The 16,636-nt window shown below is 48.9% G+C and overlaps 3 protein-coding genes across 8 annotated transcripts; 2 read left to right on the forward strand and 1 right to left on the reverse strand.

Moving 5' to 3' along the window:
- The first annotated feature begins 347 nt into the window (after positions 1 to 347).
- LOC105285194 (EKC/KEOPS complex subunit TPRKB) lies at positions 348 to 1,049 on the forward strand. Its single transcript, XM_011349230.3, has one exon. The coding sequence runs from the start codon at positions 373 to 375 to the stop codon at positions 946 to 948; it is 576 nt and encodes a 191-aa protein (XP_011347532.2). The 5' UTR covers positions 348 to 372; the 3' UTR covers positions 949 to 1,049.
- On the reverse strand, positions 992 to 16,598 carry LOC105285193 (nuclear protein localization protein 4 homolog). Of its 3 annotated transcripts, none has more exons than XM_011349229.3 (13): positions 16,461 to 16,598; positions 15,700 to 15,780; positions 15,410 to 15,614; positions 15,124 to 15,268; positions 14,904 to 15,041; positions 14,496 to 14,799; positions 14,264 to 14,401; positions 14,012 to 14,159; positions 13,614 to 13,774; positions 2,376 to 2,527; positions 2,146 to 2,284; positions 1,745 to 2,067; positions 992 to 1,357 (listed from the first exon to the last, which is right to left on the reverse strand). In XM_011349229.3, exons 1-13 carry the CDS (start codon positions 16,479 to 16,481, stop codon positions 1,309 to 1,311), a joined length of 2,004 nt encoding a protein of 667 aa, XP_011347531.1. In that variant the 5' UTR covers positions 16,482 to 16,598; the 3' UTR covers positions 992 to 1,308. The 3 variants fall into 3 exon arrangements, with proteins under 3 accessions (XP_011347531.1, XP_026825380.1, XP_019889136.1); XM_026969579.1 differs by lacking the exon at positions 16,461 to 16,598 and adding an exon at positions 16,173 to 16,309; XM_020033577.2 differs by lacking the exon at positions 992 to 1,357 and adding an exon at positions 1,381 to 1,482.
- On the forward strand, positions 3,993 to 13,401 carry LOC105285192. Of its 4 annotated transcripts, none has more exons than XM_011349228.3 (4): positions 3,993 to 5,259; positions 8,012 to 8,329; positions 8,954 to 9,103; positions 9,199 to 13,401. In XM_011349228.3, exons 2-4 carry the CDS (start codon positions 8,012 to 8,014, stop codon positions 10,579 to 10,581), a joined length of 1,851 nt encoding a protein of 616 aa, XP_011347530.1. In that variant the 5' UTR covers positions 3,993 to 5,259; the 3' UTR covers positions 10,582 to 13,401. The 4 variants fall into 4 exon arrangements, with proteins under 4 accessions (XP_011347530.1, XP_011347528.1, XP_011347526.1 ...); XM_011349226.3 differs by having other exon boundaries at positions 3,993 to 4,873; XM_011349224.3 differs by lacking the exon at positions 3,993 to 5,259 and adding an exon at positions 5,648 to 5,944.
- Positions 16,599 to 16,636: the final 38 nt, after the last annotated feature.

Consider the following 16,636-nt stretch of genomic DNA (forward strand, 5'->3'; position numbering starts at 1 on the left):
GTTTAGCAATTTATTTCCTTGTCTCTTCTCTGCATCATAAAATCATTGCGATCGGCGTCAAACGTCATGGTGGCGACAGCCCTCGCCAGCTTCGCCAAGCTAACAGCTACACCACTGTATTACCATCGCATTAGTTGAAAATAAACGAGAAAAAAAAATCTTTTTGGCTGAGTTTCGTCAAGTCACCGAGAGATGTCGGCACTATGAAGTTTTGACGGCGCTACGCGGGACCGCCGATCCTAACCTGTTTTTAGACCTGTCAATATCATCGCTGATCGTCGAACGTACGAGCCACGCTCGCAAAATGTCGCTTCTTTGAACAGGAGGCTGGATCAAACGAGTTACTCGGGCGATCGCGATTGCTAACAAACGATGTCAACAGCCGTTAACGCTGCAGCCGCATCGACAACGAGCGACCACTGCGTAGAACTGGACCGGGGGACCGGACTCTGTTGCACGGTGCATTTGCTCGCGGACGTTGCAAACACCCCCGAAATACGCAGGAAAATCGTCACCGGCGAGTTCCGTTGCTGCGCGGTCAAGGCTTCGCTCGTGATCGACGCTCTCCAAGTGGTGGTCGCCGCCAATAAAGCCGCTCTCAACGCTAAGCAGAATCGATTGACCACCAGGACGGTGTACACGGAGGTGCTGTTTTCTCTGTCACCGTCCAAGAACATATCTCGCTCCTTGACCGACTTTGGTATCGGTGACAGCGATAGGAACGTGTTGCTGATATTCCTGCACAAACCTGACGAGCAACAGGCCATGTCGGAGGTCTTGGCGGGCGTCGGGGGAGAGAAGATGCCCGTCTCGAGTGTACGAGACTTCGCAGACGCGAATCTCGTCCGGAAGACTTACAAGATTGACCAGGATGAACTGCGCGTCTCCAATCTCACCGATGCCGTCGTGTCGAGGATCAGTTGCAAGGAACTTATGTTAATGAAGTAACGATCGACCAGAACCACTATCGGCGTTTGATTACGGGCATTAATTATTGTCAGTGATGAGAGAAATTTTATTTCAAATATATAATTCAAGTAAAAATTGAATACGTAATGCTTTGGACTGCCTACACACATACTTACAGTCCTCGTCGGGCAATTTCTGCTCCAGTTTTATATCAATTTCTCTTATGTATGTAATACGCACGTACCCACATGCACGAGGAATAACAGTTAACCGACGTTTGTCCAAGTTCTATGTAAGGTACAATGTAGATCAAGGTTACAAGTTACGTAATGTCGCAATGTCGACTCCATCTATCATCGTAACGACACCGATTAAATCGCCGGGTTTACTTTTCCGTTATCAAAATAACTCCCTCATCATTTCCTCGTCGTACTCTTCAACATCTTCTCTGCGAACACAGAAAAGTCTGGAATGAGCGATGATTGCTGATCGATTCGAACGTCAAAATTGCACAAGACACTCTAAAGACGACTAATATCGAAGTATCATCTAGTCGGATCGTTGCAAGCTGGGCTGCAAATAAAACGGTGTTAGAGGAGAAAGCGGCCGGGGGGTGGAGTATTGCGTGTCAATAGGAGGGTGCTTTTGTGGTCTGTTTTTTTTTATTCACTCATAAATAAGGCCAAAGATGCGTAGAAAACAATCGTTATATCCGCAGAGGACAGTCAAGCGTCCCCGCGGAAGCGAAGTAGTGGGTTCCAAGAGCGGCACCTCTCTTAAAACGCACGCGGGATCGGTCAGTTAATGACACCGACAGTTTATTTATTACGAGTACCTCGGCAGGTTGCACATCTCGCAAACCGCTAGGTCCGCGGCATTGAGAAAAGTGCAGTGGGAACAAGTCCAGAGAGCCTGGTCGGGAGGCGGGTTCGCGATCGGCTCCGTGCCGACGCCCATCCCACCGCTGCCCTCCGCAGAAGAAGCGGAAGACGACATCCTTGAGCTGCTGCCGAAGGGCATGGTCTGCGGTGGACGCGACGACGTGGAGGCCGCGGATATCAGCTGCTCCACGGTCGCCCAGTGCTCGGAGCGCGCCCATTCCAGCGCCTTCTGCTTGTCCTTGCTACGAATGGCTTCCAGTAGCGGCAACATGTGGTCCTGCAAGGTGGAACGTTGATCGGTGATTACCAGTCTCGTTGACAGTCACTTGTACCCAAGTGATTCAGCAAAGCGTACCTTCATGGGATACATGTCCATGGTGGCGATGAAGAGGAGTAGATGAAAATCAGAGGTTGCCTCCAGGAATTGATCCGCACCGAATTGCTGCATGTAAGTGCAGAGAGCACTGAATTCCTGTACCTGGCCATCGACTTGCCTGAGATAAAGATGTCAATACAGTTAAGAAGCTGTTGATAGGTCTGCGTCTGCTTACACAGGTGTCTTACACACTTGTCGGGCCGTAATACCTGTTTTCAACTGGAAACGGAGTGATGTTGTCATCCGTAAAGAAGGTGAACTGAGGAGTAAGCGGTGTGGATGCAGGTACATCCACTAATAAATATTCTACTGGCAGAGGTCTCGCTAGTCTGGTCACCTCGTTCCCATATGTGTCTTTCTCCTAAAAGACCAGAAAAAATACGCATAAATTAATATAATTATGGAATCATAAATAAATTTTTACTTGTTTGATCTTCAAAATGTTCCATGCCGTGTTAGGTAGAATTAAACATTTTAAGAAACTGATTGAAGAAAGGAGGAATTACAAATTTATATATTGGGTCGTCCGGAAAGTTCGTGCCGATTTTGAAGGAAAATTCAAAGGCAACATTTTTTTATGTCGATAAATATTTATTGACTTATGTATGCACCGTTTTGTTTCACAACCTTTGTCCATCTTTCACGCAACTGGAGGATTCCATTCTCCCAGAACTTCTTAGGTTTCTCGGCGAAAAACTCCTCAAGGTGGTTTTTTATGTCGATCAAAGAGTTAAAGTTCTTGCCGCTAAGAGAATTTTGCAAAGACCTAAATAAGTGAAAGTCTGAAGGTGCAATGTCTGGTGAATACGGTGGGTGAGGTAGCACATCCCAGCCAAACTCCAACAATTTTTGTCGGGTAGTCGAAGAAACATGAGGTCTGGCATTGTCCTGATGGAACACGACGCCCTTCCTATTAGCTAATTCTGGACGTTTTTCCTGAATCGCTGTCTTTAATTCGTCCAGTTGCGAGCAGTACTTATCTGCATTTATCGTTTGGTTGTGTGGTAGGAGCTCATAATATAGGATTCCTTTTCAATCCCACCAGACACGGAGCATGACTTTTTTTTGGATGAAGGCCGGCTTTCGGAGTGGTTAATGCTGGTTCATTTCGCTTACCCAAGGATCTTTTTCGTTCTACATTGTTGTAAATGATCCATTTTTCGTCACCCGTCACTAATTGCTTCAAAAATGGTACGTTTTCGTTGCGCTTGTACAGCGAGTCGCAGATGGAAATGCGATCCATTAAATTTTTTTCGGCCAAATTATGCGGAACCCATACATCACAGCGACTTACGTAACCAAGCTTCACTACATGATCGTGGACAGTGGTTTTCGATATTTTCAGTATCTCTGCTAATTCACGTGTCGTGTAGCGCGGGTTATTCTCGATCAGTGTCTTGATTTGGTCATCATCAGTAGTAGAGGGTCTGCCCGAGCGTTCTTGGTCTTTAAGGTTAAAATCACCAGCTCTAAACTTAGCGAACCACTTACGTACGGTTCTTTCAGCTAAAGCGCCTTCTCCGTAAACAGAACATATCGAATTTGTTGCTTGTGAGGCATTTTTGCCTTTCCGGTAATAGAGAAGCATCAGTGTCTAAAATGTTCTTTGTTTTCTTCCATCTTCAAAAGAGTACAAAACTGACACGAATCAATTTATCTGAAACAACTGTTTTCCTAAAGATGCGTTGAAATGTCACCTTTAAGCATATGTATATAAATCGTATGTTTTCAATAACATTGATATATTCAGACATGTCCCAACGCCATCTATTAAAAATCGGCACGAACTTTCCGGACGACCCAATATTTAATTTACATTAAAAATATTTCTAGCTTCAATCGGAAAGGAGACGCAGAAACGTCTTTCTAGCGCGCGATTTTCGGCATGTCCGGTTAAGCAAAATTCCCGCGCGCGCGAATCAAGAGCAGCGACGACGACGATGACGATGGCGATGGTGGCAAGTGTTTAGCGGGAGAGCCATTGGACGAAGCATGGGTATAGATAGGCGACGAAGAGCGGCGAGGACGGCCGAGCATCGGCGCGCGGCGCGGGAGAAGCGAAAGGGAGGGGGAAGCGACGGAGCGCGTAAGCGTAAAAGCGACTAGCGCGCGCCGCGGTGTGCGTCGGTCGGTCGGTTGGTCGGTCGTCGCCGCCATGCTAGTGGTTAGTTTAGTGAACCAAACATCATGATGTGGCAAAACGTTCGCACGAGCTAAGGCCCGTAGCCACGCCGCGTTGACCGGCGCGCCGTCGTTATGTTATCCACAGTAGCACTCACGACGTTCGATAAACACGTATAAGCACGTAACGCGAAAAGTACAAAAAAGTATATACATATATTATATATACACGTAGAGCGAGAAAGAGAGAGGATACGTATTATATAGTAAAGAGGAAAATAAAAGCGAGAGCGGAGTACGACGACGGCGATCCCGTGACGACGACGGTAACGACGACGATAAACCACGGTGACGACAGGCAGTGTCGGTAGTGGTGGTGCTCGTAGTGGTGGTGGTGGTGTTGTTCGGTGCGAGCGAAACCGCGCGCGGCGCAGCGTTGGGCCCGATGTAGATCAAAGCCTCCGAACCGCACGGCCGAGCGTACTCGCGCAGTGAGCAGCATCGTCGCGGCACGCGCCGCGAGTGACGAGTGCCAACGTTCAGCCTCCATAGCGCGGCAGGGAGACGATCGCGAAACGTATACACGGTACGGAGCGTTTACAGGATCCTAGTGAAGGTCCGGAGTGAGAGAGAGAGAGAGAGAGAGAATCGGAGCGTCTGAACGTGCATGAATGCGTGCGTGTGCGTACGAGAGTGCCTGTACACATGCGTGCGCGATGTATGACGTACGTGCAGAGAGAAGATCGACGCGTGGAAATGAGACGGAGAAAGAGAGACGCGAAGCATGCCGCAGCGTATGTAACGAGAAAGATAGAGAGAGAGAGAGATATTGCGCGCGCGCTCGCCCCCAGAAACGGGGGAAAAGAGCGAGACGAAGCGCGCGCGACATTCCCGCGGAATCTCCGACACGCAGTAGTCCGCGAGCGGTTTCCGACCCGAATGTCGGCACGTCGCGAGTAGCTATCGACGCAGGTACCCATCGTCCGTCGGCGAGCGACGCCGAGTTACGCGCGTATCGGCGAAACGTCACGGCCGGTCGCGGACGCGCGTGCACCACGCGTCGCAACGTCGCGGGGAAGTGCCGCCCGAATATTCGACACGTCCCTTTCCCCCTTCCGTCCCGGCCCCTGTGCCCCGGTCGGAGGGATTCGACCCCCCTTTGATCCCCTCCTCCTCCCGCGACCGCGCGCGCGGTTGAAGGAATGGCGAACCTCGAGGCGCCCGTGCGGTGCGGTGCCCCGATCTCCGCGAGGGTTTTGGCGGGATTTCCGGCGCATGCGCGCGAGCGCTGCGAGGTGTCATTTTTTTTTCTCTCTTTCTCGCTCGCGGAGCTCGTCGGCGGCTGCTCGCGACGCGCCGGGAGCCCCTCGTTGCATAATGACTTATCTATCGCGCCGATACGTCGCTTGATATCGTCGGGCTCACCTAACCTCCCTTCGTGAATCTTGTTCGTGCGCACGTACGAGGCCGAACGCTGCCCCGGAACATGGCGAGCGCGCGAATAACATGCGGAATGTGCGCGCCTGACGCTTCTGACGTCGCTATATCGCTATCTTGTAATACTTTGAAAACTTTACGTTTCTCTACGTTTTGTCTAAAACTTCGTGTTTCTTACGAGCGTTGGGAAAAATTGTGTGTAACGATATCTCTAAAATGGGTAAATATAAATAAGGAAAAAACTAGTACAATTGGTAATTCATGATAAGTAGGTAGGATATTGGCTAATTCCCGCCATGAATCGAGTGGATATATCTATAAATTGATTGATTCGCGTTGAATTAGTATTCATTATAAAATTCTCTCTCTTACGGTATTCTCGAACATTGCAATTATTGACTAAAGTGCTGTTTAAATGTAATCTCTCCGGCATTAAATTGAATACAAAAATTGCCAATTATCTTTTCTCTTAAACTTAATTATTAAGCAAGTCCGATTTATGAATGTGTTTAAAAAAAAGTGTCTACTGAAACGCAAAGAAAGATTCGAATGCATTGTACGATCGAACAGGTTAAAGACTTGAAGTTATAAATTCGAAAAAAATTAATGGGATTCAAGTTGTAAATTGAGTTATTTAAATTGCAAATTTGTATGCTTAAATAGCATCATTAGTCATCAAACTGTTTGCTCGGCTTATCTAGTTCTTAATGATATGATATGTAACTTCACTTCGCTGTTTCACGTAATTCGGGGCCTAGCAAATATTCAAATATTTCGAAAACGAACGGACGAAAAAATTAACGCAACGTAAGGTTCAGCCGTGAAGTTGAACTCCGAATTATTCGACTACCAAACGATTCCAAACTACGCTTTTAATCATTCTGCATCGTGCCAACTATACGAAACACGTACGATCAAGTAATAGAACTGACCGAGAGCCAGCGACGTCGCGTTCGTGGACGAGTTCAAGTCGGTCGCGCTTTCCCGCCTTTTGTTGGTCCGGCCGCGAATCGAGCAGCTCCGTGCGAGGCAGCGAATGTTTACCCTCGTCACGTGTACCATCGGGCGCCGTATCGATTCCGTCGAATCGCGTAAAAAGCCTGCTCTCGCGCCAAAGGCGGACGGAGCGAGCGGACCGACGCGGTCGCGACGTTGCGTCGCGCGCGTAAACGACGTAAACGACACCGCGAAGCGACGGCGACGTTTCTCGCGCGGAAACGCTGTTAATGGAACAGAAACGTCGATGACTCGATGACGCACGAGCGCGATATATGGGTCAAGGAATATGGGCCGTCGCGGCGATTTCGCGCCGCGCGTACTTGAAATCGGGAAAGTCCACGGCGAGAATGGTAGACGAGTCTACGGCGGCGTCCGCGGATTGCGGTAATTGTAGCACTCGCGAGAAAGAAAGCGACGTATTATACATACACGTACACAAACACGAAGCGGCGCGAGGGAAAAAAAAAAGAGAGAGAGAGAGAGAGAGAATGGCAGACAATAGCCGAGCGTACCGTGTTTACATAACGCAAGGATGACTCGACCTTTCGCAGAGCTTTCCCCTCGTGCGTAAACGGGATACGCGCGCGACACGCGTGAATCGGGCATTCCTCCGAGCACGCGCGATCGCCGTGATCGACGGAGTTTACTCCCTTCGTTAAGGGCAGCGTGCTTCGTCGTCGGAGAGGGGCTGCTCGTGTTGCTTCATCACGCCCGCACGGACGCGTGCTCGCGACTAGTCCGCGCAGTTGTTCTTGCCCCGAATCATCGACGAATCGAGCGTCCGCGAGGCTTCGGGGGCTAAGCCGTCTCGCCTTGTACGGCGACGTCCGTCCCTGCGTGATCCGTTCGGAGGAGCGAGGCTCATCGATTCGCGATTCGCGATGTTGCTCAAACAGCCCCAGGTAAATCGAACGGAACGAGAGGGAACGGTGATCCCGCTGAGGAGGACGCCGAACAACGAGATTGCGTGACAGCGAGAGACCCGTGCCTCGTGGCGTATCGAAGTGCCTCCAAGTACTGCGAATCGTTCGAGGAGCGAGTTTCGATAATTCGATAATTCCGCGGTCTGACATCGCTCGAGAGTTTTATTCGGTCTCGTTCTGGCGGAAACTTTGCCCGCTTTGTTCTTACGTTTTTTCCCACTTTATTTTTCACTCATTTGTTTCGAGTTAAAAACAATTTTTACGCGTGCTTGACTCTGTGCGCGCGCGCGTGCATGTATGTATGCGCGCGTAAGAGAAAACTGCGAGACGGAGATATGCACGTGCGCTCGGTGTTTCGCTTGCAGATGCTGGATCCGAGCGTGCTAACGGACCTGGAGGAGCTGACGCTTTGCACTTACTGCAAGCAGAAGTACAACGACGCGGAGCAATGTCCTAAGTATCTCAGCTGCAAGCACTACTTCTGTCTGCGCTGCATCGAGAGCAACCTGCTGAAGGGTCGCGACCTGTTCTGTGCGCACTGCTGGAAGAGGACGGACCTGGGCGACCAGGGACCGGACTCTCTACCGACTCACTCGCCTCTGCTCGCCCTGACCAACAATCTGTCGCATCTAAAGATCACGACGAACCACACGTCCGGCAAGCCTGGCGACAAAGAGAGGAAGGTAATGCAAAAGGCTTTCGATCGAAAGAGACGTCGTCGTCTTGTTGACGCTTCGGATCTCACGGAAATCTCGGCGCGGATGTAGTTTTGCTTACTCGTTATCTCGTGCAGACGGGCGTTTAAAACGCAGAAAGTTTTTTCCGTAATTACGCATGTAGCGCGTCGAGTAAACAGCGTGAATGCTTGTTGGCGCTCGAGAGAGTCGGAGGACATCCGTTCAAATGCGAAACACGCGACGCGTGTGCGTGGTATGCGCGACGGAAGAACGCGCGTCGCGAGCGCGAAGCCGTACCAGGAAAAAGAAAGGCAGAGAGAGAGAGAGAGAGAAGAAGTAATAGGATGATGTTGTAAGAGCGTTGTTGCTCTTGTTCAGTCGTGGTGAAGAGAGTGGCTATTTTTGGCAGTTATTCTCGTGATCCGACCCGTGGCGTTTTGTTTCTAAAAAAAATTAATCAGTTCTATAAAGCAAAATGATCTGCGATAAAAGAGAGAGAGAGAGAGAGATTTGTTAATACTGACAGATAAGAGAAGTTTAGGTGAACCTTTCGCGCTTATCGTGTAAATGCGTGGACAGCGATTACCTACTCGGGCGGATCGATCGATAACGGTTGGATATTTTTCGCAGAGCGAGAACTGTCACACGCATGGGATGCCGCTTGCATTGTGGTGCGCGACATGTTGCACTGCGCTTTGTAGAGCGTGTGCGAGTCCGCAGGAGCACCCGGGTCATCAGATCAAGTCGCAAACCGATGCCAAAGAACAGCTCATATCCGACGTAAGTGGTTTATTCCGTTTTTCTCGAATCGGAACCTTGCTCGAGGCTGCCTCGCGAGATTAACAATCTGAAAAATCGTTTGCGTTTATTCACAGGTTCAGCTGGAGCTGGTCGCAGTGGGCAAACTGTCGACGGAGATCCAGAGGCTGGCTATGCAGCAACGCGAGTTCCTGATAAAAGTGCTGGAGGCATGCGTGACGTTGAAAACGCACGTGGAAACGGATCTGCAGAACGGTTGGAGTCATTTCCCCGAGATCACGGACGCACGCGAGACCCTCGGCAAGACGAAAGCCGGCCTGCAGATGAGCGAGACCCCGGGCGACGTGTACGGCCTGCACGCGCAACTCGTGCTCGAGAAACAGAGGCTCCAATCGAAGTATCAAGAGATGATGCTGCAGTGCCAGCTGGACGATCTCATCGGCAATTCCGGCGTGATTTTCGACTTCGCCCTGTTCAAGCAGGCCTTGGCAGGTATACACTCTGGTGATCCGATCGTGCCACAGGGCGTGGGCAACGGTGGCCGCCTGCCGAATCATCTGGCGGCCTCGCAGAATCCGATACTGTTCCTCGCTAATTACTGCATGTCGCAGCTGTACACGCGCCACGTTGTCAGCAAGCAGCAGCACATGCAGAACGGTTCGATCGAGTATCACCACTCGAGTATGATGCCGCCACCGCCACCGCCACAACAGGCACCGCCGGGATCCGTTCACATGCATCAGGGCCCACCACCGCCGCCGCCTGGGCCGACGCAAGCCCCGCAGCAACTTCTCATTCCACCCGGCTCTCCATCCGTCAAACCGGTGCCGTCCGCGCCGCCCAACGCCATGCTGCATCCGTCGCAGCAGCAGTCGACGTTCATGACCGACGCAGTCGGCGGTACCGGCGGCGCCGGCGGCGGCGGCCTGGTAACCGTCCACTCGTCCCCGCAACCACCATCCAGCGCGATAACGGCAACGCTGACGCGAGGCCCCGCGAACCCGTATCCCCTGTACTACTTCAACATCGAGGTGAACAACTCGCCGCACGGGCGCATCGTGATCGAGGTGCGGCCGGACGTCGCGCCGAAAATGGCCAAGAATTTCAACGTGCTGTCGACGGGGGAAGCTGGCGTCGGCTACAAGGGCTGCACGATATTCCAGTGCTGGGAGGGTGAATCCGTCATCACCGGTGATTTCGAGTTGAATAACGGCCGCGGTGGACGCAGCATATTCGAGGACGGCTACTTCATGCCGGACGACACCAAGTTCCCGGCGGTGAGGGGTGCGGTGGGCATGAGGCGCACGCAGAAGCGGCACGACAACCTCGGCATGGTCGGCTCGCAATTCCGCATAATACTGCAGGAGATGCGCGGCTTCACCGGCATCTTTGGCCACGTGGTCGAGGGACTGGAGCTCGTGGAGAAGATATCTACGTTCGGCGACCAGACCGGCAAGCCTACCAAGACCATCCTAATCACGAAGTGCGGTAAATTGTAACGTTTATACGCGGTCGTTGTCGCTGTCGCGCTATCGGGCTGTCGTAGGCGTAGGCCGGAGCTTCTAGGGAGCGAGAGGAAGATCAGTCTCTATCTCATACACATTGTAACGCCGTTACACGTTTTCCCGTTCTAGATAACCGATAATGGTAGTCGCGACGGTACCCCCGATTATCCCTCGCGCGTCCGGCCGAAACTTATACGCAAGAAGAGACACGAGAAGAAATCGCGTTACACGTAGCTGTTTGACGACGGAAGGCGATTATTATTACTAATGTCCGTCGTGTATATCCGCCCGGGGGCACCGTTGCGACGCGTTTAGCTCCGCGAAACCTCGAGCGCAATCGTACGAGTCACGCAACTTAATTAACTGTTAACAATAGCGTCTAAAGATGTCGAATCTATTTTTAAAACTTGGGCGCGTGCGAGAAGAAACGAAACAAAAAAAAGAAGAAATAAAGATCCATATTTTGCTATTTGACCGGGAATCGATACAAGATTCTGCGAACAATACGACGATGATCGACACGATGATCACACATACACGTACATACATACATGTATACAGACATACGTACATACATACGTACCTCAGAGATCGACCGTGATATCGCGATACGACTTCTAGCTGATACGACGTTTGTTTTTTAGAGGGAGAAAGAGAGAGAGAGGTCCGATCGTTTATTTTTTGGCTATTATCGGCGTTACTCTGCTATTAACTGCGCTATAGATCGTAGGGCCCGTGTCGCGCGTGTCGGGCGTTTACGTGGAGAAGAGGATTGCTGCGCGTTCGGACTCGCAGCAGGCAGTTCGACTCTCCGTTCGACGTTGCGGGCGCGGGTAATGTTTTAGGTCGTAGATAGTGAATGAAAGGAAGAGACATATAAAACGGGGAAGGGAGGGAAGGGGATTTAAGTATAGAAAAGTGTCGGGACAAGCGAATCGCATGTTGCACGTATACGCACACGCGAACCTGTACACTTGTAAGGAAAATTACGAGATAAAGCTGCGTTTCGATGGCTTTTTTTCCTTTTTTTTGTTTATTGGACGAGCAATCACGCGCGAGCGTCTTCGCGATTTCGTGTTAATCGAAAATCACGGCTGGCGATCCCAGGTGCGCGTTGATTCTTCGTTCTGGAGTCTTAGCCGAAAACAGGGGGAATAGATATACACACACGTAGCTACAGGCGTAGCTAATCACGTAGGAAGGCGGCAATTTACGATTTGTCGGACACGGCGATCGCGCGTTGTTCCGTTCCAGAGGTGCGAGGAAAAGAGCCAAAAGGGAAGGAGAGAGAAAAAGAAAACACGAAGATATTCATCGCACGCGCGCGTCTTGCGAGGAACGATCTTGCGACTCGGCTACTCGAATACTGGCGAACCCATTCCCTTTTCGTTCTTTGCGAACTAGCGAACCGTCGTGAATTGTAGCTGTATTTAAGATTAGATCTCAATACATCGCAAATGTATGCAAGGCCTAACTACTCCTACTACTATTACTACTACTACTACTACTACTGCGTAGATCGTAAGCCTCGTCGTCGTCGTGATCGGGAAATGAACGAAAGAATTAAAAAATGAAATGTGCGGAAATATATATCTAACGTATATATATATATATAAATATTAAACGAATCATTCCTCGATGCTGTATATCGACGTACTACGATATAATGTAATTGCGTTAAATGACTACTCGTCTGAATCCTCGTAATGAAGTCCCTGCGTTATGTATCGTTACTACAGATAAACTGTCACGTGCGCGCGAGAGAGGTTTCCATGCGCGTACAAGGCAAGACACACTCTCTCACGCGTTACCGTATAATAGCAAAGGAAAAAAATTACGCGCCCTCGCGTCGTCGGCGGACATGCCTTTTCGAAGAAACGCCTCATTCGATGTTGAACTTGAAAGTTTTAACACTTGTTGATTAGCTGATAAAAGAAGAGAAAACGTCTCTCTCGCGATCAGTATCGCGTTCAGCGCAACTCGGAACGTGTCGCGTTGCGCGTCGTCTTTAAGGATAAGTAACTCGCTGCTGTACATGTACAATATTGTGTGCACGACGACCGCGGAACGGAGGGTGGCTGTGCTCGGACGAATGAATGAATGAACGAATTTTCTCGGTTCGGTCCCGAGAAAGAGAGAGCAAGAGAGAGAGAGAGAGAGAGAACGAGAGACTTCGACAAACTGTAACTCGTAGTAACGAAACTCCTCGATCGTAGGCGCAATCATGAGAAAAAGAATATGCTGTACCGAAGCGAGTGAAGCTACAGGCCCATCTGTGTACACACATACATATTACACAAGGACACGTACACGGAAACCCATGCGCGCGCGTATATATATATATATATATATACACACACACACACAAACTACATATATTTTTATGAACGTGATGAGGTAACACAACGCATAGCTTGTAATATCGATTCTAACGACCGATCGATTTACCTTGCCCCTCGCGTGCGATTAAAACGATTGAGCGGCTGTAAAGCAGTTGGACAGAGTTCTTTCCTCGCCTTTCTACCTCGCTATATAACTCCGCCACCTTAGGTGCATATACAATCTCTCCGTCTCTCATTCCCGCTCTGTCCCTCTCTTTTCACGAGGCGTAACGATCATTGAGAGAAGAAACGTAAAAAAATCGTGACGTATTCCTTTTTTTTTCTTCAGGTTCGCGGTAATACCACACCGTAGAGCCGTCGTTGAAACGATTTTTTATTATTTCATTATACATGTACGACGTGAACGTTCATTACCCCAACTTGAATGTACTTTTAATCGATCGATTTTGAGTTATAAACTGTTCTCCTTTCATCTGAGCATTTATAATTTGCGTGCAACCTCGCCTACACACACCTATATACCTTAAAAAGTGTGCGACAGAAATTGCATAATTTCCAATAGAGATTAAGTTACGACATGACAGACATGAGAAAATTCAAAGATACTCGTTCGATATATGTACATATAAATCGCAGTGACCGAAGGAAACGTAGTCGAGGAGAGAATAAAATTGTTATACTTACCTTGTAGAAGACATCCGGAACGTATTGCTTGTCGGTCGACTCGATCACATAGCCGAGTTCCGGTGCGTCTTTCGTAGGAACCAAACAGCTGTCTCGTACCAGCGCCATGCATTGATTAGATACTTGATAACCCTCCATGTGTACTTGATTCTTATCGTCACCTGTAATTCACAGGACAATGTATCTAACAATTTTACGTGGCGTTTGTAAGGGAGGCCTCAACAAATAGCTGTTATTGTGCATTATCAGGTTTCTTGAACAGAGAGAACTCGTCTGTTCTTTCCCCGTGAGACTACTAACGAAAGAAGGAGAGAGATGGACCGTTTTAACGAACCTGTTAAACGCGGAGCAACGGAGCAAGAATGTAAGAAAAATCGTGAATCGTAAGGTCGACTTACCTGTAACGCAAACTGTTACAAATTTTGAGCCAAAGTAACCATTAGGCGAGAAACGGCAGGGGTTTGGGTACCGGTTTTGAAAGTACCCAGCCATAGTGCACTCTTGAGCGGATAGAAAATGACTTTCTATATTGCGCACGTGTTTCACCTGATCGAACAGAACTGATCAAGTTAATCGCCGCAGGTACGTCTACGATATACGAGCGAATATCTCGCGAATACAATACGAGGAATAAAGATGCGTCAAATTACCGTGCCCTTCTTCACATCGTCGGCCATGAGGTCCGTGAAGATCCATCCGATCCTTCTTAGATTGAGCGTCCGGCCTAATTCCTCGACCAGCGCCTCTCTCTCGTCTGGCAGAAGTCTTATCGTATCTTTTGTACTTTCCTGACCAATCGATGCGTGTGAATTAACCTCCGCGAGTTTTTTAAAAAATGTAACGTAAATCCGTCGACCGAGGATCGTACAAGCGCCCACGTACCTGCGGTGGTTCGTATATAGCCGCGACGACAGCTCTGATGCCTAGCGGGACGTCCGAGTGCACCTCGTATCTTCCATATAGATAGCCGATACGCTGATGCCCGGTGCTGCGCCAGTAATTGAGAAAACGTTCTACTAAACTAGCATTTTCGAACATGACGTTGTCTACGTGCCGATATGTCTGGCGATTCAGAGTGATCGAGTTTGGTTGGCACTTGCTGCAGATCCCTCGCGGCCACGGCGGATGGTCCTTGCAGCCAGTCTTTATACGGCAGCTTATGTCGTCTAATTGTATGAACTTGCCCCTGCGACACGCAAATAAATGCGAAATGCAGCAAATAACGTTCCCTCGTCTTTCCTTCATTACTTTATTCCGCCCGCACGAGCGTTTCGCGCTTTCAGTACGTACCTATCAACTCCGGCAGTGAGCTTCCTGAGATACGAGTGAAAGGACAGATGCTTGATATTTTGTTCCTTCAGATAGATCTCGTCGAATGGTTCCAAAGGTGAACAGTGCACGCAACATCCTCTCGCTCCGTGTCGACAACTGCGAAAAGAAAAAATTAATCAATGAAGAAATCCTGTCTTTTTGTTTAGTTTCATCTTTGGACTTTTCAGAAATTGCTTACAGCTTTTCGTCGCGTTTACGTTGAATCTTCCCGTCGAGCTTCCACAATTGCTCGTCGACGTCGTCCTCGACTACATTCGGCAGAGATCGTGCGAGACCAGACATACGATTTGTGCTTCCATTTGAGGTATCCATCGGGCCGGGATCTACATTGTTTTAATACGAAATAAAATTAATGCACAATTCCAATATATAGTTTTCGACAAAATAAAGAGAATAAAGTATATATGTATTCTATGAAAACTTTTTGTGCTTAGTTCTATAGTCATTGTCTGAATTATCAATACCTGTAGAAGCATTATTGGAGGCACTGCTGGTCGATGGAGCGCTCCACAGTTGGGTGCCATTAATCGGCACGAGATAAAGCATGTCTCCATGAGAAAGACCGATTCCTGAAACTGTTCTGCTTCGAGTAGATGTAAGTGGCTCCTTCTGATTTCGTTGCTTACAGAGGTTAAATCCAAAACTGTTTAAATTAAAAGCTTCGTACACCTACGCCAAGAATAATAATCATAGAATTAGAGACATTGTCTAAACAAGATACGTGCTACGTGTAAGGATATTGAAATATCTATACCTTTTCGTAAAGTTGAGAAAGTGTATCAGAAGGCAGCACTTCTATGCGTTTTGTTCCCTCTGATGACTGTACACGTAGAATCTGCGAATTGAACAAACATGTAAGTGAATAACAGACAGATTTATATTTATTTAACAAAAATAGCTATTCCTTCAGCTATCATATTGCAGAATAAAATTGTTCACAAGAAAAGCATACATATCATAATTTTATATATTATTCATTTTGTTCATGATTTTGTAAACAAGGTCTGGGGATAAAATAATGGTAATAAACATCCCAAGCAATTTTGTACAGTTTCTGAGTTGAACATGTTGCACAGATTTGATAATAATTCCCAGACAAGGCAGATACATTTCTACAAACGCGGGATACACTTTTAATTGAAAAAATCTTCCTGCATAAGTTATATAATTAGCCGTGCATTCGAGAAACTGTCAAGTCACGAAAATAGACATCACAGAGGAACGTACATCTGACGTCACGGCGATTATCGAGAATTAGGAATGTGATCGTACAATCGTGCGATAAGCCGAACGGCATCACGGCCAGCCGAAACCGACTCCCGGTGTATCCACAGTGTCTGGGAACTTCTCACAGTACGGCACGATACGACCGCGTGGAACGGCGGTTGCTCGCGCTGTGCACGAACGAATAATATTCGGGACGTGCGGATACGCAAAATGCGACTCCGCGCACGTGTGCGATCGCGTCGTGGACGTGGTCCACGTCGCGATCGCCAGCCGCTACGGTACACTTACGAATTGCCCGTGTTTTGACATTTCGCCGGTGTTGGTAGTGCATCAGCTGTTCAACCCGCAGTGACGAGCGAGGCCGCGTTACGGGCGCGCGACGGCGCGAAAAAATTCCCTAGCACCGCGCGGCGGCACTCCGTGCTGCGGAAAACTGTCGAGTCAACGTCGGCTCGGCGAAGCTC

The sequence above is a fragment of the Ooceraea biroi genome, chromosome 5 (genome assembly GCF_003672135.1).
Source record: "Ooceraea biroi isolate clonal line C1 chromosome 5, Obir_v5.4, whole genome shotgun sequence".
In the NCBI taxonomy this organism is placed as follows: domain Eukaryota; kingdom Metazoa; phylum Arthropoda; class Insecta; order Hymenoptera; family Formicidae; genus Ooceraea; species Ooceraea biroi.